Source organism: Gopherus evgoodei, chromosome 22 (genome assembly GCF_007399415.2).
Source record: "Gopherus evgoodei ecotype Sinaloan lineage chromosome 22, rGopEvg1_v1.p, whole genome shotgun sequence".
Lineage (NCBI taxonomy): Eukaryota > Metazoa > Chordata > Testudines > Testudinidae > Gopherus > Gopherus evgoodei.
In genome coordinates, this window is record NC_044343.1 from 10,418,901 (window position 1) to 10,445,304 (window position 26,404).

The 26,404-nt window shown below is 51.2% G+C and overlaps 3 protein-coding genes across 10 annotated transcripts in view; 1 reads left to right on the forward strand and 2 right to left on the reverse strand.

Moving 5' to 3' along the window:
• Positions 1–679: 679 nt before the first annotated feature.
• Positions 680–12,726, reverse strand: AMH (anti-Mullerian hormone). Its single transcript, XM_030540275.1, has 5 exons — positions 10,254–12,726; positions 6,699–6,877; positions 3,205–3,328; positions 2,639–2,822; positions 680–1,676 (listed from the first exon to the last, which is right to left on the reverse strand). The coding sequence occupies exons 1-5, from the start codon at positions 10,876–10,878 to the stop codon at positions 761–763; spliced, it is 2,028 nt and encodes a 675-aa protein (XP_030396135.1). The 5' UTR covers positions 10,879–12,726; the 3' UTR covers positions 680–760.
• A 106-nt stretch (positions 12,727–12,832) lies between these two features.
• Positions 12,833–23,560, reverse strand: SF3A2 (splicing factor 3a subunit 2). 2 transcript variants are annotated; one of them, XM_030540284.1, is made up of 9 exons: positions 23,457–23,560; positions 21,056–21,226; positions 19,918–19,989; positions 18,377–18,423; positions 16,825–16,934; positions 15,879–15,928; positions 15,238–15,378; positions 14,589–14,657; positions 12,833–13,319 (listed from the first exon to the last, which is right to left on the reverse strand). In XM_030540284.1, the coding sequence occupies exons 2-9, from the start codon at positions 21,179–21,181 to the stop codon at positions 12,984–12,986; spliced, it is 951 nt and encodes a 316-aa protein (XP_030396144.1). In that variant the 5' UTR covers positions 21,182–21,226; positions 23,457–23,560; the 3' UTR covers positions 12,833–12,983. The 2 variants fall into 2 exon arrangements, with proteins under 2 accessions (XP_030396144.1, XP_030396143.1); XM_030540283.1 differs by having other exon boundaries at positions 23,452–23,555.
• A 140-nt stretch (positions 23,561–23,700) lies between these two features.
• PLEKHJ1 (pleckstrin homology domain containing J1) overlaps positions 23,701–26,404 on the forward strand; it is a 94,195-nt gene continuing 91,491 nt past the window's right edge. For all 7 annotated transcript variants that reach the window (XM_030540308.1, XM_030540303.1, XM_030540304.1 and 4 more), the window contains exons 1-2: positions 23,701–23,818; positions 24,797–24,864. In XM_030540308.1, the coding sequence (XP_030396168.1) occupies positions 23,725–23,818; positions 24,797–24,864 (162 nt within the window). In that variant the 5' untranslated portion in view covers positions 23,701–23,724. The remainder of the gene's footprint in view (positions 23,819–24,796; positions 24,865–26,404) is intronic.

A 26,404-nucleotide genomic window follows, 5' to 3' on the forward strand; every position in this document is an offset into this window, starting at 1 on the left:
CCATGCCCTCAGCCCTGCAGCCCCCCCTGCTCTGCCAGCCCCCCCAATGCACCACACACCTGCTCCGCAGCACCTCATACTCCACCAGCCTGATCTCCCTGCCTTCCACGGGCCTCTGGCCTGCACTACACGGCCCCTGCTGTGCCAGCCCAGGACCCCCCCCCCCACTCCCAGCGCTGGCTCTCGGCACAGGATTTGAAGTGGCCTGTGTGCAAAGCCCAGCACCTGACCTAGCCCATGGCATCCATCAGTGGCACTAGCATGTTTGCATCAATCTCCTGTATGCAGACAGACTGCCCCCTCCCCCCATTACAGATTTTCCCCCAGGACGCCTCTCACCCTCCTCACGAAATGGTGAGGAATGAAACCAGACGATATTGAGAAATAACTGCACAAACAAGAATCAGGCAGGAAGGGGCTGGGGTTCTGTTGCCCATCATGGCCTCTCCACATCCCACCTCTAACAAAGATGGAGGGGGTGGGGGTCGGGGTCAGATTTGGCCTATTGCTGCCCTCTAAGCTCCAGGAACACATCACTTGCACCGCCCCAGCACTCTGCTGCCATTGTGGGGGTAGACGCACATGGGGTTGCCGTCAGCTTCCTGGAGCATGATGGGCCCATAAACCTACCAGGGCCAGAGGGAAACAATGAGCCAGTATTGCAGGGGAAAGGCCCAGGCCATGGCCTCAGCTCAGTTGCCTCCCTCCAAGCTCTGAAGGCCAAAGGACGCCAGGGAGAGATGGGACAGGCCGGGCGTCTCTACCGACAGCCACACTCCACTGCCACCATGTTGGGGTACGTCGTGACCTGCATGCCCTCCCCGGTGAAGCGGATGATCTCCTTGCTGGAGTATTTGACTGGCACACAGCAGGGGCTGCGCCGGAGGGGCGTGCCCCGTTCCTGCATGTCCAGCAGCAGCACCGTGTGGGAGGAGTAGTGGGGGATGCGGGCAGAGAGCGGGCGCTGGCAGGAGCCCTCGCAGTTGTTGGCAATGTATTCCGCAGGGACGATGATGAAATCGTAGTGGAGGTCGACCGTCAGCTCCTGCAGCCGGCAGTAGGCCTGGGGCCCAGCGCTGCGGTTCTGCCGGGACACCTTCCTCTTCTCCTGCCAGTGGGCGCGCACCGTCTGCAGGGCTTTGAGCAGCAGCAGCGTGCGCAGCTTCCGGTGGCCATGGGGCAGCTCTGTGGGGTCACTGCTGCCCGAGCCCAGGGGGTAATAGCAGAAGGCCAGGAGGTGCTGGAAGAGGTCCGTGTTGGCTTGAAAGGCTGGGATCTCCCTCAGCTCCTGGATGACAGCCTGGAGCTTCTCCAGCAGCTGCTGCAGCAGGCTCCCCTCCAGCTGCCAGTGCCCAAACTGCTGCTCCAGCAGCGCCTGGCTGTTCTGGGGGAACAGGAGCACCAGGGGCTCGTCCGACTGCACCAGCCGCTCCAGGGCTGCCTGCTCCGACAGGTTGAGCAGCTGGTGAGGAAGCGTCTCCATCGTCTTGAAGTCCAGCTTGTGGTGGAGGCCGGAGGCAGTAGGCGGCTCCCCCGAGGGGCTCAGGACCCTGCTGACGAACCTGGTCAGGCTGCCCAGGAACTGGTCACGGCTGCCGGGCGCTGGGGACGAAGCATTGGCCTGGCCAGCAGCTGCATTAGAGACTGGCTCCTCGGCCTTGCCACCAGGGCGCGAGCTGCCAGGGAGACACAGACCGGGTCACAAAGGGTCCTTTATGCAAGGGGCCCAACCACAGGCCTGAGGGTTCCTGCCCATGGGGCATAGGGGCACGGGGCCTCCCCCCCACACACACACTTGGGACAAGGCACCGACCGCAGGGCCTGGCACTCCCTGCCCCACTCCTGCCATAGGACATTATCAGGGCACTGCGGAGCACATTCTGCCTGACCCAGTCTCCTAGCATCCCAGTGCCCCCTTCTGGGCTCTGTACTGGAGCGGGCTCCCAACCCAGGAATGTGGGGGGGGGGGGGGCTGGAGCCCGAGGGGCTTTCTTTGTGCCCCACAGGGACTCGGTGCTGGCGAATGGTGCCCAGTTGGCAGCCCCTGGAGCAGAGGACTCTAGTCACAGAGCAGGTGCAATTGCATCAGCCTCCCACCCTGGCCTACCATGCCCCCCTCCCACTGTCCAGCTGCGGGGCTCGCTGTCCCTTGGGTCTCTGTGCTGGAGCAGTGACAGGCTGGAGGGGAGGTTGCCACGTGGGCACCTGTCTCCCAAGAACAAGACTGAGAACCACCCAACTCATTTCACATGGCCCTCAGAGGGGAACATGCTGCACTCAGACCTGGGGGCAGCCCCTTCCCCAAGCTGCCAGCCCCTGCACCCCCCCAACCCCCATCTTCAGAAGTGTCCTTAACATGTGACTGGGCTGCCCGCAAAGAAGCCAACCCATTGCAGAGCCCTGGACATGGAGAACAGCCCAGAAAGGGTCAGTCTGCCGGGACACTGTCCCCCCACGCCCAACACCGGTACTGCTCGAACCTCAGACACTCGGCCTGTCTGGTCTAACCCCCTGGGGCAAAGCAGGGGGGCTAGAGCAGGCTGAGCAGCTCAGAGCTGACAGCAGGTGACTGGGGGTCTCCCCAGCTGGAATGGCAGGCGCTCCCCTCCCCTGGTTTCCATCCTGAAAGCCTGCACACCTGGGCTGTGGGTAAGGGACAGTCTCCACCACACCGCCCACTGAGAGGAAGGAAGACGGGGACGGGGCGTCTTCCTCGCACCGCGGCTTCACCAACAAGAGCAAGGCTGGGGTCATCCTGGTGAAACACTTCTCGTCAGCGCCGAAGAGCAGTTGCTGGGCCTCCAGGGGGGGCAGGAGGGAGCCTGGCAGGGAGTGGAGAGGATGGAGAAGGGGGAATCAGCAGCAGCAGGCCGCCCCTTCCCACTAAGGGGCTTGGTGCCCTCCCCAGACACCCACCCAGCCCCTGGGGTGGAGCCCACAGTTGTCCTCACACTACAGCTGGGGATGAAAATGATGGGGTTTTCAAAAGGTCCCCCAAAGCCCCAGATAGAACCCAGGAGTCTGGGCTACCACTCCCCCACGCTAACCCCTAGGCTGCACTGCCTACGCAGATAACCCCTCTGTGTTTGCGTACAGCAGCCAGTCAGTGGGAGCTACCTCTGCCATCACGCTCGAGACCCCAATAGGCTATGGGCCCCCCAGCCATTAGAGAACCCTCAGCTGTCCGGGAGCCCCCCCTCGTACCTCCGTTACCGGGACGCCTGATTGCCAAGGAAATGTCGAAGCTGAGCTGCCGGTGTGAGCGGATGGCAGACATCACTGAGGCCCCAAGCAGCAGGTACTCGGTGTCCCTGGAGAGGCAGAGAGCCTGCAGAGAGAGCAGAGCCCGAGGGAGGTGGAAGAGAGCAGAAGGGATGGGTGCACACAAGCCCGTCCCTGCCTGGCTCACCCCATACAGTGGGACAAGAGCTCAGCAGGCCCAGACTGTACCCAGGGGACGAGCCTGCAGAGGCCCAGGTAGCTGAGCATGAAGGAATATAAATCGGAGGTAACTGACTGTCCGGGAGCTGGAGGGGAACGGCAGTCTGGTCTGGATCTCCCCCTGCCTGCAAACTAGAGGCCTTGCTGGCTACAAAGGCAGCGCTGTCCATTTCCTTCAGGGATCTACGCACACGCAGCATTATAATCTGTTCCTGGCTGTTGCAGGCTTCTCAGCACATCCGCTGAGCTGCTCCCAGGGCTGCAGGGATGAGAGGGGGCAGGCAGGGCCGTGCCCCTGGGGAACGGATCAGAAAGGGGAACAGGGCGAGGGGGGCTCCATCTGTTCAGCACTGGGAGATGCTGGAAAAGGAATGGGCCAGAGTCTGGAGCAGTGGCCACAGCATCTTTCCCCTGCTCTTCCCTCCTCAGGCTGGGAGTGGCACTTAGTGCCCTGGCCCACTCAGCCCTTGGCCCTTTTGCTGTGACTGCCAACAAAGAGCTGACGGGTTTTTCTGCCTGCTCGGGGCAGCTCTGAGACCCAGCATGCTCACTCCACACCAGCCACAGAGCAGCTGGGAGACGGCTTCCAGCCCCTGCTGACCTGAAATGATTTCACCCTAGTGCTGGAGGGTCAGGGGGCTGCCTCCAACCCTGCCATTCTGGCAACGCTGACATAGAGCCCACCTAGCCTGGGGCTTGCTTGTAAGTTCAGATTTAAAGAAACAAGGAGCTTCTAAGCTGCCTGGGATTCTCCCTGTGCAGCTGACTGGGTGGCAGACCCCTGAAGACGAGCAGCTGCCTCCTCCAGCCATGGGCAGCACCAGTGCTCCAGCATGTCCCAAGGGAGTGCACTGACATGCCTGCTATGCTGTGCCACAGCACAGGTCCTTTACTAACCCCCGAAGGCAACAGGAGCTCGGTCACTGCCTCCAGCGGGGCTCCTGTATTTAGTCCTTTCCCAGCACAGGGTGAAACCTTACAATCAGAGGTAGCTTTGCCTAAGTAAAGGCTGCAAGATTTGGCTGGACACATCTGAACACCATTAGAAGTCTCTGTATTTATTTCCTCTCAGCAGTTCAGCTCAAACACGCTCCATGCACATGTGCAGAGCGGATCTACCCAGCTGGCTGCGCACTCCCCCTGGGAGCTGAAAGCCAGCAGATGCACAAGGCTCACTCTCCTGTAGTGGGATCAGCTGCGACAGCCTCGTTTGCATCAGCGATATAAGCAAATCCTGGCTCTGGGACGTACAGGGAGCAGCTGTGCTGAGAGAGAAGGCGGCAAGGGTAGGGGGTTTAATATTCACAGGGGTGGTTCCTGTGAAAAACGTGAAAGGCAAAAGGGTGCCTGTAGGGGGCACTACCCCCAGTCACGCCCTGCTGCTGCAGAACTGCTTCATGGAAAGTGCCTGAAAAATCTGGCTGCTTATTTTAGTGCAGGGCCGCCCAGAGGATTCAGGGGGCCTGGGGCAAAGCAGTTTTGGGTGCCCCTTCCATAAAAAAAATTGCAATATTATAGAATACTATATTCTCTTGGGGGCCCCTGCGGGGCCTGGGGCAAATTGTCCCACTTGCCCCCCCCGGTGGCCATGTTTGAGAGCCCACATGGCAGATGAGCTCTTGGAAATCCAGCCCTTCGTGGGCACTTCTGCTCTGAAAAGTGACAATTAAAATGCCTCATCCTTATCTAACAGCTCTGCCCCCTGTGTGCATCAGAGCCCAATTGGCCCAGCTGTGGAAGACACCAGAGTCTGTTCCCATTAGCGCTGCAAGGCCAGTCCAGCTCCAGGAGAGGGCGCTGGAGTCGAGTCCTTCAAGTGCAGCCACCATGGAACTGTCCTAGAGTCCCCGGGCAGGGCCAAATTTAGCCTTTGGTGTCTCCTGTCCAACCCCGATGTCACCGGGCCTGCAGACTCAGCACAGGTGACGGGCCAGGTGAGAGAGGGAAAGAGTCACTCCCAGGGTACAGCTACCCTGCAAATGGCAGCTCACGGCCGGGAGTCAGAGCCCAGTTCTACAGCCTCTAGCATGCGGGGCTCACGCTCCGAGTCCAGCACGAAAGGCAGCTGTGTCGATGCTGGGACTCAGGCCGGAGCTTGGGCTCTGAAGCCCACTCACCCCCTAGACTTCAGAGCCTGAACGTCCACACGGCTGCTTTTAGCACCAGAAGCCGGTGCTCTGGTACTCGAGCCCAGCTAGGTGCAATGCCGGCTAACCGCATGGCTCTGTGCCCCCCTTCAGTGGGGATAACGCACACACAGTTACGAGTTGGCTTCAGCCAGCAGAACCAGTCGTTTGGCTCCTGCATTTAGATACAGAGGGGCTAGTTTTATTCCTCGCTGATGACCCAGCCAGGGCTGTCGTTCCGAGTTCAGTGACCCTGCACCCATGTGAAGTGAGCACATCTGAGTGGGAATCCCCAACAGCCAATATACACAGAGCCCTCCAGGGCCATTTTTACTGCCGCCACTCGCAGCTCAGGCAACTAGATGCATTTTATCAGTGAATTCATAGGGAGGCAGAGAGTGCAGCAGGGCCGGTGCATCCACCCCTGCTGCCTGGTTACATGGGATGCCTCAGCCGGGGAGCCACCCTTCCCAGGAGTAACCACCGCCTGTCCCTTGCTGGACACAGCCTGGCACGCCAGCGCTAGAGAGGCTGGAGCATGGGAGTGCTGGCAGGTGAGTGGTGCTGTCATTTGACTGGGTGATGGATTGATAGTGAGCAACCCCCACCCCCTCAGAAGCTGAGAGCTCTCTGCCTTCCTCCCCAAGGACCATGGGAAGTTCTGGCTGCACACAGAGATCCCCCTCCCCTTTGTCTTTCCCACAGTCCTCAGTTTGGATGAAGGGATAAAAGCGCCACCTACAGGAACACACCAAATCTCCACCTACTACATCAGGGACTCCCAGAGAACCCATGGAGGAGGTGGTGGAGGGATGGGCACCAGTATCATGGCACAAAATAAAAGTTACGGTGCAAAGTGATCTATGCAACCTAAAGCAACGTGCTTACTTGGCTGGCATCCCGTGCCAGTCCCAATCCAGCTCCTAGCGTGGGGACCTGTGCTGCAAAAACCCCCATCATGGCAGGTGCTACTTGCTCCTTGCTAGCAGCAGCGGGGGCCAAGGACTGAGTGGGCCAAGACTGAGCCCTGTTAGTGATCTAGGACAAGGCGTGTTGGTGGGGGGAGCATGCCCTGCCATCGCTCAGCTGTGCAGAACAGATAAAGAAAGCCAGCCTTGGGCAGCTGCTTACCTGATTCTGGTGCAGCCCTTCTCCTGCAGCCAGGAGCTTCTCTCTTGCTTTGCTGCCCTTCCTTTCCTTGCTTCCAGGATAAAACACCAGCAAGGCAGACTGGAGCTCTCCAAGTGACCGCCCCACGTCCTCTTGAAAAGCCAGCTTAAACCTGAGCTGTGTCTCGGTATCCCACTTCACTGCCAGAGAAAAGCCAACACAAACAGCATGATTCTCTTGCTGGGTAAATGGAAATACACCTTAGCATGCAGCTAACCTGTGGAACTCCTGGACGCAAGATGTCAGAGGCCAACTATTTCAAGGGACACCAAAAAAAGGATTAGGCAGACTGTGATAATGGCTGAGGAATCCACACGGGCACTAGCTAGAAAACAAAACCACTGGAGTTATAAACCTCTCTGTCGCAGGGCATAAGACAATCGGTAACTGCCAGGGATGAAGTAGTTGTTTCTCCTATAGGCAGGTTATTCTAGATCACCACCCACTGCTGGGATTATTGCACCTTCTTCTGAAGCAGCTGGTGCCGCCAGGATAATGAGCTGAACAGATCCCTTTCTGAACTGCCAGTTCCTAGGCTCCTTGGGTTTCAGGGCTGCCACAGGGATCTACCCCAGCCCCTTGTCTGCTGGTGGCATTAGAAGGTATTTGCTCCTGCTGCCCTGCCTATACCATGGGATTTCAGGAAATTTTTGCCCTGCCCTTGTTCCAAGCCGAGATTAGGCTGGGTGCCACTTTAACAAACCGCAGCTGCTCCTACACATTGCCCTGGCTGCCATTTCTCGGTCTCTGGGCTCGGTGGGATGCCTCCAATGCTGCACACTATGTCCAGCCTGCACATCTCAGTAGCACTGAGGGCAGAATCCAGATCCTCCTGCTTCAAAGGCCCAGACCCTGCCATGTTTAGCATTATGTAGGGGTCCAGAACACACCGCAGTTCTGATTCTGTCCAGAGGGCAGAAGACTCTCCCACACACTCTGCACCCAGTTCATTCCAAGACTGAAACCTTCCCCCTTTTCAAACTCTGACCAGTCTAGTTTCTCCAGACTCTCACTCCTCCTGCTGTCTGACTTTAAGATGGACCCCAGGTGCCCCTCCAGAGATGGCTCTTTGCACTCACAGTAGCCTCCGGGGTAAGAGTGTAGGTGTGTGGCCTCCTGAAATCGGTAACAGCAGGATGTCGTTCAAGGAGATGGGATAAGGCACTTGGAGGACGACATCACAAACGCGTTTTCTGGCAGAAGCTATTCCAGTAACAAGCTGTTCTTAGAGGAGCACAAGACCCTACCACTAATTGCTGTGGGGCTCACCACTAATTTATACACAGTATTTAGGAAGCTCCTAGAAAGGAGGAGGCAGGAGAAGCAGTAATGGGGAAGTCACTCAAAGATCTCCAAGCCACAGAGCAAGGTGAATTGCACACCCTAACGATAACCAGTCCTGGCAAAATGCACATCCTGGATCCGAAGCTACCGCTTGTTCAGAGGCAGGGACCAGAGGGCTGGAGTGGGAGGGGCGACACCCACATCAGAACGGCCATACTGGGTCAGACCAATGGTCCATCTACCCCAGTATCCTGTCTCCCTACAGTGCTGGTGCCAGATGCTTCAGAGGGAGTTTAAGACCAAAAACTTTTAGAACCAGTCACTGATTTGGGGCACCTCAGTTGCTGGGTACCAACTTGGGCTAAGTGACTTGTGCTGTTGAGTCCGGCCTGGAGCTTGACTACAGTGGTAATGGGTGTGGTGATCCTGGAGAGATCAGAGCATTAGCAAAGGCATCAGAGCCAAGATTAAATTGAACGGGTCCTGACTCCCAGGCCTCTGTTCAACCCAGCAAACCACACAGCCTCTGTAAACCTGGTTTTGCAAGAACGCCCTTAACTTTGCATTGAGTGGCATGACTAGTGCTAACTAGCAAACGCCAGTGATAACACAGCAAAATATGGCTGCATGCTTGGGGGACACCATTTTGCTAAATTGAGGGACAAATTTGTTTTCATTTAAAAAGTACAAAAAATGGTAAACTGCAAAAGCTTCCTGCTGTTTCACCGGCCCTGAGAAGCTACTAACAGATTATTCAGAGCTACACACAATAAATACAACTGTCCTGGGAGCAGTTATAGGGTGGTTTCTCTCACCACGTGTGCCCAAGATCTCTTTCTGTCTGAGAACAGTAATACAAAGCTATGCTTCAGGATGAACTGGATCGCTCGGGGCACTGCCGCCCAGGGACAGCACTCTTCAGCTCTGCGTTGCTGGTTCGAATCCAGCCCAAGTCAGAGTTTAACAGCTGCTGGGTGCTCAGGGATGCCACGCAGGTATCCGTGGAACAAAACCCAGCTTCTGAGCTGGCCACCACTGTACAGGCAGGCTCAGCAGAGACACCAAAAGAATGGACATGCCTTGGAGACTGAATTCCCTTCTCATTCATGGACATGATCCCACCCGACCTGGAGAAGTGAAGCGAGGGAACACTGACATTGCAGATGCATATGACTAAACCGATGTCAAGGCCTGAAGGGCCCATTATGATCATCTAATCTGACCACCTGAAGCCAGCACTAAGTGTTATATATTTAAATATGCTGTTGGCTGGGTGTAGGGGAGTGGGAAGAAAGTTCACCCGTTCTAACTAGCATAGTTCTCAGCCAGGTCAAAACCTTGTCCATGCTAGAATGCTGCTGGTAAGAGATCCCTCAGACAGACGTGGCTGCCAGGGCGAACAGGGCCAAAGACAGAACCTCACTGATTTAGGAGAGTCTCAGGGGTGCCCTTTCCTCACAGCCACCCCAGGGTAAGTGTGAGGGGCGGCTACACCTGGACAGATCCATTCACATTTGCCTGCTTAAGAATCCTCGTGCCATGTACTGCAGAGGAACTGCAGGGTTTTTATACAGGCAAACTCAGCCTGGCAGCAAGGACTGAGATATGCTTCAAGAACAGGATTGGAGACATTTCGCAGGAGACTGACACTACCAGGGAAAGAACAAGAGTGAATTGTTCTCAGCAATCGGCTCTTTCTAGGATTTTATGCCAGGCCCACTGCTGGGGTATGAAGAGCTCCTATGAACTGGGTCACTGTTAAGAGCAGGCAAGAACATTGTTGCCACCTTTAGGAACATATCGTCCCTTCCCCCTCTTTTCTCCAGTAAGAGAACATGGTCTAAACTGATCCTTTGGATTTTACCGTAAATATTGGCGGAACGAGTGAGATGGCCCTTGAGGGCCAGGAACAAGAGCAGAGGTGGAGTCAATTAACCCAGCAGCACTGGAGGTCAAAGCAGAGGATGGGAGGTTGTTGGGGATGGGGGGACACACTTGAGATGATCACCACAATTCAGATAGTGGCTAAGGACAAGTGGGAAGTTTATTGTACTGATTAGGTAATTTCTACTCAGAGAGGGACTCCCCTTCCCTCCCCCATTTCATCTTCTACCAACCCCTCTCTTTGGTGTGCAAAGCAGTAATTTGCTGGGTAATACCACGCGTATCAACATAGTATCTGAGCATCTCTCTCAACCCAGTCAGTCAGTTCAGGGGTCTCTTAGCACCTACCTTCTTCAAGATGCAGCACAAGGAACCTGTTCTCCCCTGGGTCGGCCAAGTGAGCACTGATGTGTTTCAGAGACAGGAGAGCAGGATGGGTCTCCCCAGCAGGACAGATTCCAAAGGTCTCCAGCTGGCCTTGATCCCAGCTTGAACGTCTCACTACCTTGAGGAAATCACTTTCATAGCTGGTAAGGACCCCCACAACTTCCAAGTGGCTCTGGCCCAGGCCGTACCTCCTGCCCATTTTCACTCTGCACACTGGCCCTTCCAGCCCACCTACGGGCCAAGGGGGGAGGCTGGAATGTGACCCCAGAACTGGGAAAACTGCCTCCTCAGGGATGAGCTGAGGGCATTTTGCTCTTTTGGCATCATCTGGCTTGTCACTCTTCAAGAGACGAGTAGCAGTGGTGGCCTTGGACGTCAATGGCATTAAGTTGGGTTCTGCTCCTTCATATATGCTTCCATCTTCCTTTTCTCTTCGCTCCTCTCCAAGTCCTGACTCCTTTGAAAAGGTTATTTCCAGTTCTTCAGCAAGTGAAAGTCCTCCCCCAACGCCTCCTTTTCTAAGCAGAGCAGTTGAGGGGAGGAGCAGCAGCAGGCACCGCAAAGCCATTGCAAGCACGGGCCTCATGTTCCAGCTCCGAGCAGCTCTAAACTCCGAGGCTAGTTACTCGAGTGCATCCCTCGAAACACTTATGTAAGGGGAGGACTGCATCTCCCGTTCAAACAAAGTGACCTTGGGTTGACAATGCACAACACACCTCCCCTGAGAAAAATTCAGAGGCCAATGTGCTATTAAGGAGGGAGGGCCGATTCAAAGGAGTTTTTATGTTCTATTTTTGGCATCGCATCTAGTGCTTGGAAATGTTATAAAATTAAAGCTGTTTACCTTATTTGTAGGGATGCTTGTCCTTGACTTAAGATGTTTTTAAAGAATGGTTGTGGAGAACGGCGGCCAGTCTGGCTTGAATCTTCACTGGGATTGGCAGACATTTCTCTTAGGGCTTGAAACATCCAGGGGGTCAGAATTGCTTAGACTGGAAGGAATGGGAAGAAACTGAGGGAAGGTAGGTTTAGACTGATCAGCTCTCTCTCTCTACTGGGAAGCTTCCATTGATTACTGGGAGCACCAGCTCTTCCATTCTGCATACAGTTTAGAGAGGTCACCTCAAAAAGATTCACATTCTGGTCCAACTCCTCCCAAAAAACTCAGTGCTTGGGTCTTAAAATATTTCATATTCTGCAGGAGCATCAGGAAGGTGTCTCCCAAGGGAAGTAATGAAAGCCTCAGACCTTGAGACAAAAACTGGACTGGATTAGAGAACATAGGGAATAATCCTGCAATAGCCCGTCCCCACTGGGCCATAACAACTACTGGCAACTTCTCCTTTTTACCTTCTCGGATACCGACAGTACCAAACGGCTAAGGCTGGCCACCACATCTATTCCATGGAAATTTGATGCCCACGGGTCTTCAAAACCAAGTTCAACGCACAGCCAGACCTTTCTGTTGGTCCACAGGGTCAATGTGCAATACTCATGAGCTAGATACAGCACAATGACTCTCAATCTGCAGCAGCACTGGAGACCACGGTCTGGGAATAGACCAAAGGGCTTGTTTGCTCAGAGTTCTCCTCTACTGAGAGACTCACAAGTTACAGCCTCCAACCCATTTCAGGGTAAGATATTTCAGCCTGATAGACACAGATTCAAGCCACAAAGGCTATTAAGATGCAGGTTTCAGGGTACCAGCTGAGCACCAGCTCATCTTAAGAGAAATCCCTCTTACTATTGTTTTACAAGTTAAAAAACGCACAATTTTCATTTTAAAAATGTTTGTGGCTTTGTCCACTTCAAAATTCTACTTTACACTGACCTTGCCCACAGCTGTCTGACACAAGCCGTCTAAGTTCTCAGACAGAATCACTGTACAGCTTCTGCACTGGGTCTACAAGATGCAGCAAGAGACAGCCACAGGGCAAAAATCTACTTCTATCAAAAGTCTGCTGAGATACACATGGCCAGATCCAAACCTAGCAAAACAAGTGCAACTGCACTTAAACCTACAGGAGCTGAACTGTCTCAGACCAACTCTGAATTTGGAGCACACTGTACATGCTCATCAGGCCAGTACAAGATTAAATTCCGGAGTGGGTGAGACAGCCAGGAGAAAGTCAGCTGTCAGGGAATCCCACAAAAGTTTTTCTAGTGTGTGTGTGTTTGGGGGTGGGGGAAGGAGGGGGTGATCCTAAGTGACAATGCAGAGCATGGAACAGTTCCCAAATGCTATAACTCCCTTGCTAAGCAAAATACCGGGAGAAGTGTTGTGTTGGAGCTCCCGAGACTGAGCTGATGTTACTTCAAGTACATTTAATTCATGGTTACTTCAGTTATATAATTGAGATTTCATGTGAATTCTACTTATTTTCCCATTGATTGGATTATAACTTTGAATATATACCACTAAGGATAGCAAGGCTGACAATGTTCTCCCATCTATCCATTTTCTTGGGCCCTTTAATGCTACTAATGGGGGAATACAGGCAACATTCTTAATCCAAAGAAACAGAGGTAGATACAGAAAACAACATAGAAAGCCTTTTAATGAACCTGCAGGATGCAGGCAACGCTATTAGCATATAAAAAGGACAAAGATTTCCCTCTGAGCAAATAACGGTTTGTAATTAAACACAAATCAAAAGGAGTCCACTGGGAAGAGAGTCCAGGAGGAGCTTTTCAGTTGGAAGGAGGTGGGGGGGGAATAGTTCCTGGCCCCTCTGTAGGAAGCGGTGGTCTCATCATGGGAGGCAGAGGAGCAGGGGGATGTACCCCAGGAGCTGGTGGCAGCTGAGGTGGTGCTGGGGGCGGTACAGGTCCAGAGGGAGGCATAGGTGGCAAGGTCATGCCGCCTGGAGGAGGTGGTGGAGGCGGCATGGAGTCCGGGAGAGGTGGTCGTGGGGGCAAGCCATTCATCAGTGGGGGCGGTGGAGGCCTCTTCACAGTGGGGGGTCCAGGAGGGATGCTCTGGGGAGCTGGGGGCTTCTCCATTTTGAAATGGAACTGAAGGAAAAACTAGGGCAAAAAAAAAAAAAAAAAAAAACAAATAAACACAAAACCATAGACAGATTCAATCAACAAAACAGCTTGGGAACCTCCCAAGGTGGCTGCCCTGCCATGTTCTCTCCCAGGACCCCAAGAAACAGGGTTAACCATTGAAACATTATGCTTAATATGTCCGGCCTTAGGTGTGGGATCACATCACACTCAGCCTCTCCATCCACAGACAACCCCTGGGCTTGCACCAAACACAGTCCCACTTCTCATTCTAAATACCCCGAAACATTCTCTTTGGATGTGTAATTGATCGCTACTTGCTTAGTGATTACTAGGAACCCAATCTCTATTTATGTCACCCCATCCCTGCTACACTGTGCCCAGCATTCTCATGTATATACTGTGTGGGCACCTCATCCCCACAGTCGCTGGTGCATGTTAGTGGCAATGCATGGGGCTACTATGTATTGGTCCCTTCGTGCTGTGTGGCTGCTAAGTCAGCGCATTCCCTGTGGAAAGTTCTGCCTCCTGGACTAGCTTCCTCAAAATGCACTTCAACCTGACCTGGAGGGACCCCTTCTGTGGGTGAGGAGTTCAGTCTTGATGACCCCTTCAAATCTCCATCTCCCTGCTGAGAATGCCAATAATGGGTCTTATTGAAACTGTGCTTCAGGGGGGAGGGAAAGCTCAATGGTTTGAGCATTGGCCTGCTAAACCCAGGGTTGTGAGTTCAATCCTTGAGGGGGCCACTTAGGGATCTGGGGCAAAAATCAGTACTTGGTCCTGCTAGTGAAGGCAGGGGGCTGGACTCGATGATCTTTCAACCTCCCTTCCAGTTCTAGGAGATAGGATGTCTCCATTAAATTTTTTTTTTTTTTTTGCAGGAGGTGGACACCTGCCCCTTTAGTAACTCAGATGAGCCAAGGAAGTTCACATCACGTGCCAAAGACACATTAGACAAGTTAGACAGAAAACGGAATTTTGAGCACAGGCTCAAGGAAAGAAGAGCTCCAGCACACACTGTCTTTGTGCCCAGTGTCCTTAGGAAACTGGATACACGTAATCAATCAGCCTGACCCATCACCAAGCATTCAACCCACACTGGAGATTGGAGCTCAGAACCTGGCCCTGCAAGTGGCTCAGCAGACCAGCACTGAGGCTCAACACTGAAGAAACATGAAGTATCAGTGCTAGGATACCGGTAACTACTGGCCAGTGCCCCCCTCTCCTCCCCAATTATCTTTTCACTCCCTCATAAAGAAGTGAGACATGTGAGTCACCAGCTACCTGTTTAGTTTCTCTGTTCCAGTGGGTCCAAAACTTTCCTTCTGCCTTGTCAATCTCTCTGCTTGGCACCTGTAACAAAAGGAGTGAAGAACTATTATTAGCACCACCAGATTGGCTCCAGGGTCTTTTTTTAAGCACTAGAGCTGCCAGATAAACAGAGCTATTCCCGGCTTTTGTGAGATGTGCTAGTATCAGACATTAACAGACAGAGGGGAGGAATTAAGTCACTTTAATATCTGCCAAGGGCAAGTGTATCGACAGAAAACGGCTCCTCGTAACACCTGCATAAGGAGGACTCAGGAGCACCTTTCTGTGCTCGAGGCAGAGAATTCCTCGGCTGCCCAGATGGCCTGGTTTCTATGCTCTCAGCCACATGCCTCTTCATCCCAAAGGGTGATCCAGGAGTCTGTGTTCGCCCTCCTCTTTCAGCACTGCCAACCAATCCCCCCATCCACACAGGCTCAATGGAACAGGTCTACACTGCTCTTTATTCCCCACTCTGAGCTCAACAAATGCAGAAAATGCATGGGATGGCAGAGAGACCAACATGCAAGAGGTCAGACTAGGAGATCATGGTGGTCTCTTCTGGCCTTAAAGTCTATGTGACACATTCCTAATCACTATTAGCCAATAAGCCCTTAAATTGTACCTTGAAAGCAATGGTTTCATAGGGCTCTGCCGCCATCAAAAGGTATTGCCAGCGTCTGTCTGGGGGCTCAATCCTTTGCTCATATGCAGACATGAACCGATGTCTAGGCATGATGGTTTCAGCAATCTCTGGGTAATCTATCTGTGGGGTGATATTGCAGCATGAGATATAGACTCACTCCTCCCTCCTTCTCTCAGCAAAAGACTCCAGGCTATAAAGAAAGGCCAATACATATACTAACATCTCCGCATGAAGGATATTTACTGCTGGTGAAAGAAACCAGCTTGACAGCCTTGGTCATGGATTCCACCAGTCACCCAAATGATAGTTATAGCATCATCAGGAGCAGGACCAGCAGTGAAAGTCTCCCCCAGCACCAGTGCCAATGTGCCAAACCGCAATCCTACAGAGACCATTCCTAGGAACAAGAGGGCTGTTCCGTCTCCAGGGCCCCTTCAATCCTCAGCCCATGTCAAGAATATTAGGATGGCTGGTTTTAATTGTGTGGGAACGTGTCTACCAGGTACTGAACCAAGCCCCACAATGCCAGTCTCTCTTTTCTAATGCACCCTGCTGGGAGCTTCCAGCTGAGCGATTCCTTTACTAGCATCTCTCGAATTGTGAGATTAACGGTACCTTACCTGGAAGAGGAGGCTCTGCTGGCCCATTTCCGGATCTCTCTGTTTGGTCACTGTAATAGAGCAATGAACAAGTTCAATACAGCAATGGTTTCAACCTGCGGTCCGCAGACTATGTCTAAGATTTTCAAAGGGGCCAGCACCTGCATTCAAAATTTTTTAGGGGTGCACAAATGAAAAAAGGTTGAAAACCCCTGCAATACAGCACTGAGGCTGGAGTGACACTAATCCTATTTTAGGAACAGATAGTATTGCAAACAGCACCACTCCAGAGAAACTACAATTGTGCGAACATTCAGAGTTTTCCAGTGTTCTTAATACTCTACATTATTTGATAGCTTTTAACCCAAAGTGTTCAGCTATACATATAGCACCAGTGAAGTGCAGCCACTTCTGGGGCAGAGGCAGAGAACTGGCACACAGCACACTGCAAAACAAGTGGAGCTAGGGGGACACAACATGGAAGAAGCAGAAGGGAAGTTTTGGCCAAGAACACAATGACAAAGCCTCATTTCTATGAAAAGTGCCATGGGATTATTTTTACTTTTTGTAATAAAAATGGGTGGGCAAATTTGAGACTACAAATCTCACTAGTGACCCTCAGCATTCGTGGAAAGAAAGGGAGACACTTATACAATGGTAGGTGGCAGAGGAGAGCCAGATCCCATCTGATGTTGTTCACCTCCTGCATCACTGATGCTGTAACAGCTGAAAGATCGTGACTACCAGCGTATTACTGAACAGGCCCTTGTTTGACTGCCAGCTAGATGGAGTCATTCTATGGGCAAACAAAACAATGCAAGGAGAGAGGGACGAGGGCCTATCATTTATGACCAGAGCTGCTAAAAGGCTTATTTATAATTAATACCCACCCACCGCATTGCACTCCAAGCAAACACCAAAGAGCACCAGGTACCCTGATGTAACAGACATGCCCGTCACTAGCTACCTTTATAACCTGGTCGTCCAATTTTCACAAACTTTTTCACTTCCACTTTGACTTTTTCTGGTGCAGGTTGGGCAGGGGCTTCTTTAGCTTCCTTCGCTGCTCGGCGAGCCCTGAAATCAGGAGAGGAGAAGGTCATCATCTAACTACACCTAGGAACGTCACACTTTCAATTCAGAGCACTCTCTCCAGCCCTGAAACTCTGCCATCCGTCTCCTTCCAACCCCTTCCCTGATGCAGAGAACTACAGCCCCCAGGGCTGTGAATCTGAACCCACCACTGCAACGGTGCTAAACCAGGAGCTCCCATATGTGTCACATTCCACTTAGTACATGAAGCTGCTCCACCTTTCAGGCTCCTGCCAACTGAATCAAGGGCACTTCTGTTATTTAATTCTGTGGGTGAATTTAGTGCCTGTGAAATTAAGAGCTCAACAGCACTGGCTTGAGAAGGACATACTGAGGGGAGCCCCAATCCCTCTGCACCAAGCTCGTTATTAGCATTAAATTTTTATTTACATATTTATTTTTAAAGAGATCGTATGGCCCAGACCCAGTGCTCCACTCTGTCAATCAAGGTTAACTGTGATCCACAGCTTCCCCTTACCAAAGGCCGTCAGCTGAGCCGCACTGAATAACCTTAAGCTGAATGTGGTGTCTTGACACGTGGATTAAAGGCTCCGGACATGAAACAGTATTTATCTAAGGATTCAGATGCTACAGTAATGGAGACCGTATGGCGCCACACAATCTTTTGGTGTATTTCTCCTCCCAACACTCCTGTGAGGCTGGGTACCACGTTTCGCATTTTAGAGTTGGAGAACTGAGGCACAGACACTTGCTCAAGGTTACCCTTGAAGTGTGTGGCAGGGCAAGGGATTAAACCTGGTCTCCCACATCCTGGGCAAATGCTTTAACCAGCAGGCCATCCTTCTTCCTAGGCTAGCACCCTGAGCCACTGCATTGCTCGGCTCCTTGGAGGCAAGCTTCTAAAATGTCATCCAACAGCTTATCAAACGTTCACTCTACGTTCAAATCCCCCACGCTCATGAGCTTTTGCTCACTTTCAGAATGCTCTAAAGAAAGTTATTTTTGTACTGCAGAAGACCCATAACATGCTTTGTAAGGTCACAGAATTAGCCACCATATAGATCACAACTGTTCCATGCCTGCTGGTCCCTACAACATATTTGTATTTTAGTGTTGTCAGGTACAATGTGTTTTAGTGTAACAGCTTCCCAGATATTCCTCACCAACAGCAGCAGCCACCTTGTGTTCAGCCACTTGAATCACTCAATACTTAAGAATAAGACATGAGACTGAGAACAAGAACTACTTAATGGGCTGCACCCAGGGAAACAGGGAAGCTTAAAAACCAAACGAGACTGTTTCACCGCCTGCACACAGCAAAACTAAGTTTGCTCTCTGATTTCTACTGCAAAACAAATAACTCGGGGATGAAGTATTTGTTAAAACTTATACCCAGTACATATTAAAGAGTAAGTGTGTATTTTAAAATGTCCAGAGACTGGAAAATGCTGTAATTAAGAACTTACAAATTGGTCTGATGCTTTTTCCCCTGAGTATGTGCTAAATAGCTTCCCTGCAACAAAACAAGACATAAGAAAGTTAAATATGACAGTAAGTTGGGAGGTATCCAACTGTCACAGATGAGATGCTATTGGGAGTTAAGCTGCCTTGTGAAGGAAACTCTAAGAAATGCTGACATTTTAACTTTTACAGCATAAAGAGAAAATTTATTCCTCCTCATAATTGCACTGAGGACCTAGAAAATGTATATTTTCGTTTTCAGGGCCTCATTCATCCCTTCCACAACTCAACTCTCAACCACCAACCCCTTCCTCTCCTGCATGTCCCCAAGAAACCCAACCCTCCACTTCTCACAACCCACATTGGGAGGTCTCGTCCCTTTTCCCTCCCACACACCCAATGGTCAGTTCAGGAACTGGCAGTCAGGTAACAGACCACACAGGGAGTAGTGGAGGTATTTTGACAGCAGAGCTATGGAGTGGTACTTGCTTCAGACAAGAGTCTGTATCTAACCCTGCCCCCCCGCCCATGAAAACCAACCCCAATTCATATAATTATGCTCCTTCTTACAAAGAAACTGTCAAGTTAATCAATTTTTTTTAAAAAGACAGACGTCTTTAAGGGTCTTCTAAACTTTTTTATTATTAAAAGTGAAATAATATGAAATGGCAAATTTACTTATTTTGTTCTGTTTCTCAGCAACCACTTTCTAGCTTGCCTGCACTAGCTTTGTGCTGTGGTGCACTGCAAACGCAATCTAGGTTTTTCAGCCTAATAAAATCTTTCCACTGTTTTTTTTTAATTTTTATTTTTAATTCATGGATACATTTCTACTGGTCTTAGGTATTATAAGAACCTGTTGTCACAAAGGGAGATACAGGGACAAGTTTTATCCAGTGTCCTCCAAATCAAAACAAAAAATAGCCAGTTCGTAGGAGTCATCCCCTTGGAAATCAGACCATCTCTAAGGGGTTACATCTGAAGACAGCACAACAGTGTCTCTATTATACTCAACAGCAGAGTAGACAGAAGGCCTAAAGACATTCACTCAAGCTTGATGAATAACTGAATTTGACCCACTGGAAGTTTATTCAAATACACACCCAACACAAGAACAGTTTGGATTAATTCAAAGGAAAGCCCTTTTAAACAGAACTACTCTGAAGAGGAAAACCACATTAAGAAGGAATGCTGAGAGACAGCGCAACATGAAAAGATATTGCATTCAGAAATTCCTGAGAGGTAGCTAACATTTTATTGCTTTGAAGATGGATGCCAGTTTCTGGGCTATTCTTGGATCTGCTCCCTAATAATGTTCATATTTAGGGTCCCCTTAAACGTCAACACCATATTTTGTATGGCAGAAGAATTTGCACTGAATAACGTGTAGAACGTGCACAAAACCAGAGCACCCGATCTACAGCAGAAGTTTAAATGTGCTTTACTCCCACCGCCCCCACAAGCTCTGAATCAAACTTGCCAGAGCCCGATGCAACTCTAGAACAGTGGTTTTTCACTAAGACCAACAGCCAGATGCTCAACTCACCTCATTGTTGTGCAGCGTTAGGCAGAGTTTGCATTCATAAGAACCCAAGTGATTTTTCATAAAATAAGGATCCTAAGGAGAGGATTAGAAAACAAGAACTGAATGAGAGAAGTCACATGCAAATATCAGCAACCTGCACTACACTGAATTTTCAGACAAAGGTAATTAGCATACCTAACGCAAGATCATTCCTGGACTGGAGAGAGGAATCTTAGGCTCACTGATTTCAATTATGAGACTAACAATCCTTTCAGAAGGATTAAAAATAATGTATTTAAGAAGTCTGCAATCAAAGCAGGTGTACTGCTTATGTGATCAAATGACAGTGTTTCAGTCAAATCTTTAAAACCGTTCGCAACAGGTCAGAAGATCAGAATTCTCTCTCTCTAATCCCTGGACCAGGATCAGCACTTACAAAAAGATTGTTCGCCCTGGCAGAGTTTTACTGCTCTGAACAAATCACATCTAGCATCTTCAAGCTGCATGATACTGGACTTTAAAGTTAATTACATCATTCTGATTATAGTCTTGCATTATTTCATATCACTTTCAAGACTGACTTGATTTTAGTGCCCATTACATGGAGGAAAGCTAGAATGAAGAAACAATGTTTTATATTGTTCAGAAAATGGGAACCCCAGGATTTAGATTTAACTCTAAGTTGTGAGGTAACATTCACTGAACAACCATATCAGATCTGAACTAGGAGAGGGTTAGGGTATGGGTGAGAAAGAAAAAAGGATTATTAGAAAAATCATGGAACTAATTTTAAAGATCCAGTATCACATGATCTGAAAGACCAACACCTCAGCTTTCCATTGATACACAGGAGTCATATTTAGCTCGAGTAGTCTGCAGGATAATACACATGAAATTGCATCTGATCCTTCAGTCTAGTAGTGGGTTCTTTTTTGGTACTGACTTTGGCCTGAATATAGCAAGTCCTGGAATTTGGCGCAGCTTAACACTCACTCCCTATGCCCATTTACATATTACTTCTTTAAAAGCTGAAATCCACTTTTATTTTAAAATATTTCCCTGATCACCTGTTTAGTTTATGGCAATCCCGTAACATATCTCTTTGGTAAGATTCAATAGGTCTACTTCTCCTTATGTACATGATGAGATCAAAGTTCACCTTGTTGATGTCAATAGTTTCCAAAGCCAGCTGCCGAAGCCTCTCTCTGCGGTCTCGGTTACTTTCTGAAGAGGAGGCTACGCCTCCACTCCCAGTTTTACCTCCAGGGCGATGTTGAAAATCCATGATTGGGGCTTTTGAGCTTCAAGTGACTTAGGTGAGAAAAGGAACCTGGGAAAAATAAAGAGTACAATTCACACTGAATCACTGTTATTTAAAGGCTACACTATGCTCCTTCATTGGCAGCTGGACTGCACAGAGAGCCCAGCGGAAGCGGTCAAGCGCTGAAGTGACTCTGGTTGAATTGCATCTCCTGCCATGTTCAAACTAGAGATTCCAGAGCAGCCTTTGAATAAGGTAGTAACCAATTCTTCTGCTACCCAATTCCCCAAGATCTGCTAGCAGGCTCTCTCTCATCCGACCTGCTCGCCAAGTTTTCCAACCTAATTTCTCCATCACAAAGCCTGCTGGCTACTATGCACCATAGGAAGCGATGCAGGGTCAGAATCAGCAACCTCAAACAACACTAGCACACCTAATATAATGGCTCAGTGGGAGGCCTGGGCAGTTTCACAGGTGATTTCATTTTCCCAGCTACTTTTACATATTTTTCTCTGTTACAAGAGTCGGCATTTTTGCCTGAGATATTTAATAGACTCAGGAATGAGGTAAAAATGTTTGAAAGCTACTAGTTAATTAGTGGGCATGTCTACTGGCCCAGATCTGTGTTGTAAAAGTTGGACATGTAACACAATTTGAAATTCAGCATGGCTACAAGTCATTGATTATTTGTGGTAAGTACTATATCTTGCATTCCCATTTCAAGTATTTTATACATAAAAGAACCAAACGATACAAGAACTAAACAATAAGCAGAAAAATACTGGACATCAGCTATAAGCAAATTGAGCCAGACACCATGTCCTCAGAAGTGTCCGTACACTGCTACTTGAAGCACCAAAGCACTGGTCCTGAGTGGGGCCTCAGGGCATATCTGCACGATAACGTAATAATCCTCATTAACAGCAGCTTGCTGTGAGTAAGTGTACACTTAGCATTGCACCAATAAACATGCTTATTTTTGAGTTGTGCAAGTAGCCACGGTGTGCATCAGTGGTTCTCAAACTTCTGTACTGGTGACCCCTTTCACATAGCAAGCCTCTGAGTGCAACCCCACCCCCTTACAAATTAAAAATACTTTTTTTACATATTTAACACCATTAGAAATGCTGGTGGCAAAGCAGGATTTGGGGTGGAGGCTGACAGCTCACAAGCGCCCATATAATAACCTCGTGACCCCCTGAGGGATCCCAACCCCCAGTTTGCAAACCCCTAGCAGAGCCATCGCCTCAGTCTCTGGGGCTCAGCTCTGCTCCTGACGGCATGCCTGGAAGCTACATGAGGTGCTGCCTCAGGCTCTGGCAAACAGTCACTAGACTTGACCAGCATTTTAAGGACAGAAGCTGGATTGTCAAAGGTGCTGAGCGATCACAGCTCCCCTGGCACATGTCGAATTTGGGGCTGGGGCTGCTCGTTCCCTCTGAAAACAGCAGTGAAACGTGGCCTCTGATTTTCAGAAGGAAGAACCGACCCCTGCCCTGAATCCCACACAACCCCCACTCCCCTCAAGTGCAGCGAGAGGACAACAAGGCTGAGGTGAAAGTCCTGCCCTCCGGCCGGCGATGGGATCTCACGGCCCCTCAGCCCCATCAGGGGACTGGGCTCCCCTGTTCCAGCACCAACCTGATCCATCCTGGATGGGACTAACCGGCCTCTCAGAATAACTCCCCCCGCTTTCAACTCAGCCGGGCCCCAGAGCTTCCCCCCTCCTCCGCCTCCCCCAGGCGGGCCCCAGAGCTTCCCCTCCCCCAGGCGGGCCCCGGAGCTTCCCCCCCCTCCTCCTCCTCCTCCCCCAGGCGGGCCCCGGAGCTTCCCCCCCTCTTCCCCCTCCCCAGGCGGGCCCCAGAGCTTCCCCCCCTCCTCCCCCAGGCGGGCCCCAGAGCTTCCCCCCCTCCTCCTCCAGGCGGGCCCCAGAGCTCCCCCCCTCCTCCCGCTCCCCCAGGCGGGCCCCAGAGCTCCTCCCCCTTCCCCCTCCCCCAGGCGGGCCCCAGAGCTCCCCCCCTCCCCCGGGCGGGCCCCAGAGCTCCCCCCCTCCCTCCTCCCCTTCCCCCAGGCGGGCCCCAGAGCTTCCCCCTCCTCCCTCCCCCAGACGGGCCCCGGAGCTCCCCCCCTCCCCCTGGCGGGCCCCGGAGCTCCCCCTGGCGGGCCCCGGAGCTCCCCCCAGCCCCCGCGGGCCCCGGAGCTCCCCCCAGCCCCCAACACAACTCGCCCCAGACCCCCCCGACGCAGAGCGCAGCTCACGTTTCACCCTCGAGGCCTACACCCCCCCCGCGCACCTCACCAGCGCTCGCGGCTCCTCTCAGGCCCGCCAGAGAGCCCCTCACTGCGCACGCGCAGCTTTCCGCCCCAGCGGGCGGGGAAGGAGGCACTTCCGGCTTCCACGCGGGGAAGCGCATCCGGGTGGCGATGGGGGTCACGCGAGACAAAACGCTTCCGGGTTCGGGGCGGGGCCGGGCGCTTCCGCGTTGTGGGGGGCGCGCGCGGCGGGGCCGGGGGATGCGGCGGCGGCGGCCGTAGGGCGCGCGCGCGGGGGCGACGGGGGTCTCGCCATGCGCTACAGCGAGCGGGAGCTGCTGTCCCTGGCGCGGCAGCCGGCGGAGAAGGCGGCGGAGATCCTGATGCGGGTGCCCAAGAAGGGGAGCGGTGAGGAGCGGGGCCGGGGCCGGGGCCGGGGCCGGGGTGTGTGTGTCGGAGCGGGGCGGGGCCGCGGGGGGGAGAAGTTGGGGGGGTGGGAGCAGGGCTGGGGGCCAAGGGCTAGAGCTGGGGGGGCGGGGCCGGGGGGGCTGGGGTATAGGGGGAGGGGGAATAGCTGGCGGGGATAGGGTGGAGGGGTTGAGCCAGGACCAAAGTGGGGGGGCCAGGACCTAAGGGGTGTTGGGTGAGCCATAGGATGGGGGAGAGGGGGTGGGAAGATGGGGGTGCCCATGCCCTGGTAGGAGCGGGCTCTTTTGTGGGGATTAGCTTTTCCTAGCCAGGAGACAGTTATTTGTACACAACCCCCCACACAGCTGAAGCCATCTCTTTCCCCTTCCTCCTCCCCAGGCAACTCCCTTGAGCCCCCTGCACTCTGCGTATCCCTGTGCGGATATCAGGGACCGTGGGGGTGCTTTCTCTAAGAGATGGAGTTTATGCTGGTATCTCCAGCCCTGAATTCTTCTCCTCTCTCCCCTCGTGTTGGTGAGGGGGGTGTATGTGCGGGGGCTGCTTCCCTCTGCCCTACAGGTGGCTGCCTTTCTGTGGCGTAGTATGTATAGTTGGTGGTATGCATTGGGATCCTACCAGCAGGGAGGTGCTGTGGAAGCATGCGTGGCTGTAGTTTTATAATTCATCAGCGATGTCCTAGCCAAGGCTGGTGAGTGCGGGGTGGACTCAAAATTACTTGAGGTGTGGTCACCAAAGAGCTCTTCAAGTGAGAATTAAATGCCAGAAGTTGCTTAAATAAGCAGTGGTGACTTAAATTCTCATGGAGCTGCCCCATATGGTCTATTTAATCTGTGAGGCAGAGATGCAACCTAGCAGCACATTGCTGTGTACCAGTGAGGATGGCATGTGCCCGTCTCTTCCCTTCCCAAACAGCTCCAGCTCTCCATCCTCCACTTCTGAATGCTCTTTTCTTTGCAGTGCTGAAGAAACGCCTCGTGAAGCTGGTTGTCAACTTTCTCTTCTACTTCCGAACAGATGAAGCAGAGGTATAGAAATAACCTGCTTCTGCAAACTGGCTGCATGTGCTGGTTAGAGCTGATGCCACAGGAACCTGCCTTGTTTTTTAACGCGTTTATTACTGCAGTGTCCAAGGACCAACCAAGAGTAAAAGCCCATTGTGCTCGGCCCTGTACTAATGCAGAGTAGTAGATGTTCCCTGCCCTGAAGAATGTACAATTGAAATAGTCATGATGTGATGTTCGCAACTGGTGTTTGACAAACATAATGAAACCTCTGCTTGGGCTGATAAGTAACCACTGTACCGCCCAACCCTGACCACTGTGTTTCTGATGCTATGGTCCAGGAACAATCTCTGAAACACAGCCATTGCCACGCTTTCCTGCGAGACTGCAATTCATTTATGTGAAACTAGTGAGGTGGATTTTAAATTTAGAACTGGGGTTCCTTTGTAAACAATAACTGCATCATTGCTTATGTGCTAGACCTGGCGATAGTAAAGAGAAAACTGAAGCAATGTAATAGCTGTGTTCTATTAATATTCCTTCCTTGGACCTTTAAGTGTGCAAGGGCATTGTCTGGTTGCTAGAGCAGAGAAATGGAGAGCTGGAGACTCCTGCATTCTGTTCCTGCAAATGATTTGATGTGTGTCCTTGAGCAAGTGGTTTCATCCATCTTTGCCTTTGTTTCCTCATTGGTGGTAATAAAACCCACTTTATAAAGTGCTTGGGTATAAGGGGCATGATGAGAGCAGTGTGGCACTGTTGCTGCTATGCCATTTAACAGTCTTGAAAACAAGGCGTTTGGGGTGATGTTCTTGTAGTTTGTGCCAATCACAAATACATGTGACCCTAAGAATCCTTGCACTCTCAGTAGGGTAGTCTCTTCTTCTTATCTATCTCCTCTGAGAGTCACAATCACAGGATCTGGCCAAGAAGATCCCACACTCCGCAACCACTCTTGGGTGATTAACACGATTTCACAGAGCTCTGACTACATGAGACTAGAGGCCATTCTCAGTAGCAGATTTCCCTCCAGTGCTGCTTACATGATTTTGGCTGCTTCTGCTATTGGTCCTGGCCATAAGACTATAAATATTTCCCTTTGTGTTTATGCGTAGATGATCGAAAATGGTCCAAGAATAGGTTGGAAGCTTAGAATAGTGTGCCCTGAAGGGATGCAAATAACACCTTTTATTAAAGTTGAGTTGATTTTAAAAAATCTTTGCTCTGTGTTCTCTCTTGCATTTCATTCAGCTTGGACAAAGAATAGAATAGTCAGTTTCACTTTTGTTTATGCTTAGCTTTGCTCTCTGATTGCTCATGCCCTACCTCAGTGCACCAATACATGAGTTGCAAATTTTGCAGGTGAAATTCATTTGTTTAAAATAAACTGTTTTTAAAATACATTGAATTGTTTGAATGCACTGATGCATTCCATTAGTCTTCTGCAAAGTCTCAAGCTTTCTCTTTACCAAACCTAAATTTGGATTTCAGTTTGTCCTCTTGCACCTTCCAGCCAAACTTGTTTTGCAGACTGGATTCTGGGGAACTAGAAATAAACTTTTAC

Excerpts from the sequence above, each read along its gene's own strand:
- AMH (XM_030540275.1), bottom strand. The coding sequence starts at position 10,878 with ATGAGGCCCGTGCTTGCAATGGCTTTGCGGTGCCTGCTGCTGCTCCTC. Across the intron at positions 6,878-10,253 it reads TGTGCTGCATCTTGAAGAAG|TGAAGTGGGATACCGAGACA; the intron begins GTAGGTGCTAAG and ends TTTCTCTGGCAG. Across the intron at positions 2,823-3,204 it reads CAGGCGTCCCGGTAACGGAG|GCTCCCTCCTGCCCCCCCTG; the intron begins GTACGAGGGGGG and ends ACTCCCTGCCAG.
- SF3A2 (XM_030540284.1), bottom strand. The coding sequence starts at position 21,181 with ATGGATTTTCAACATCGCCCTGGAGGTAAAACTGGGAGTGGAGGCGTA. Across the intron at positions 16,935-18,376 it reads AAAAAGCATCAGACCAATTT|GGCTCGCCGAGCAGCGAAGG; the intron begins GTAAGTTCTTAA and ends TCCTGATTTCAG. Across the intron at positions 13,320-14,588 it reads GGAACAGAGAAACTAAACAG|TTTTTCCTTCAGTTCCATTT; the intron begins GTAGCTGGTGAC and ends TTTTTGCCCTAG.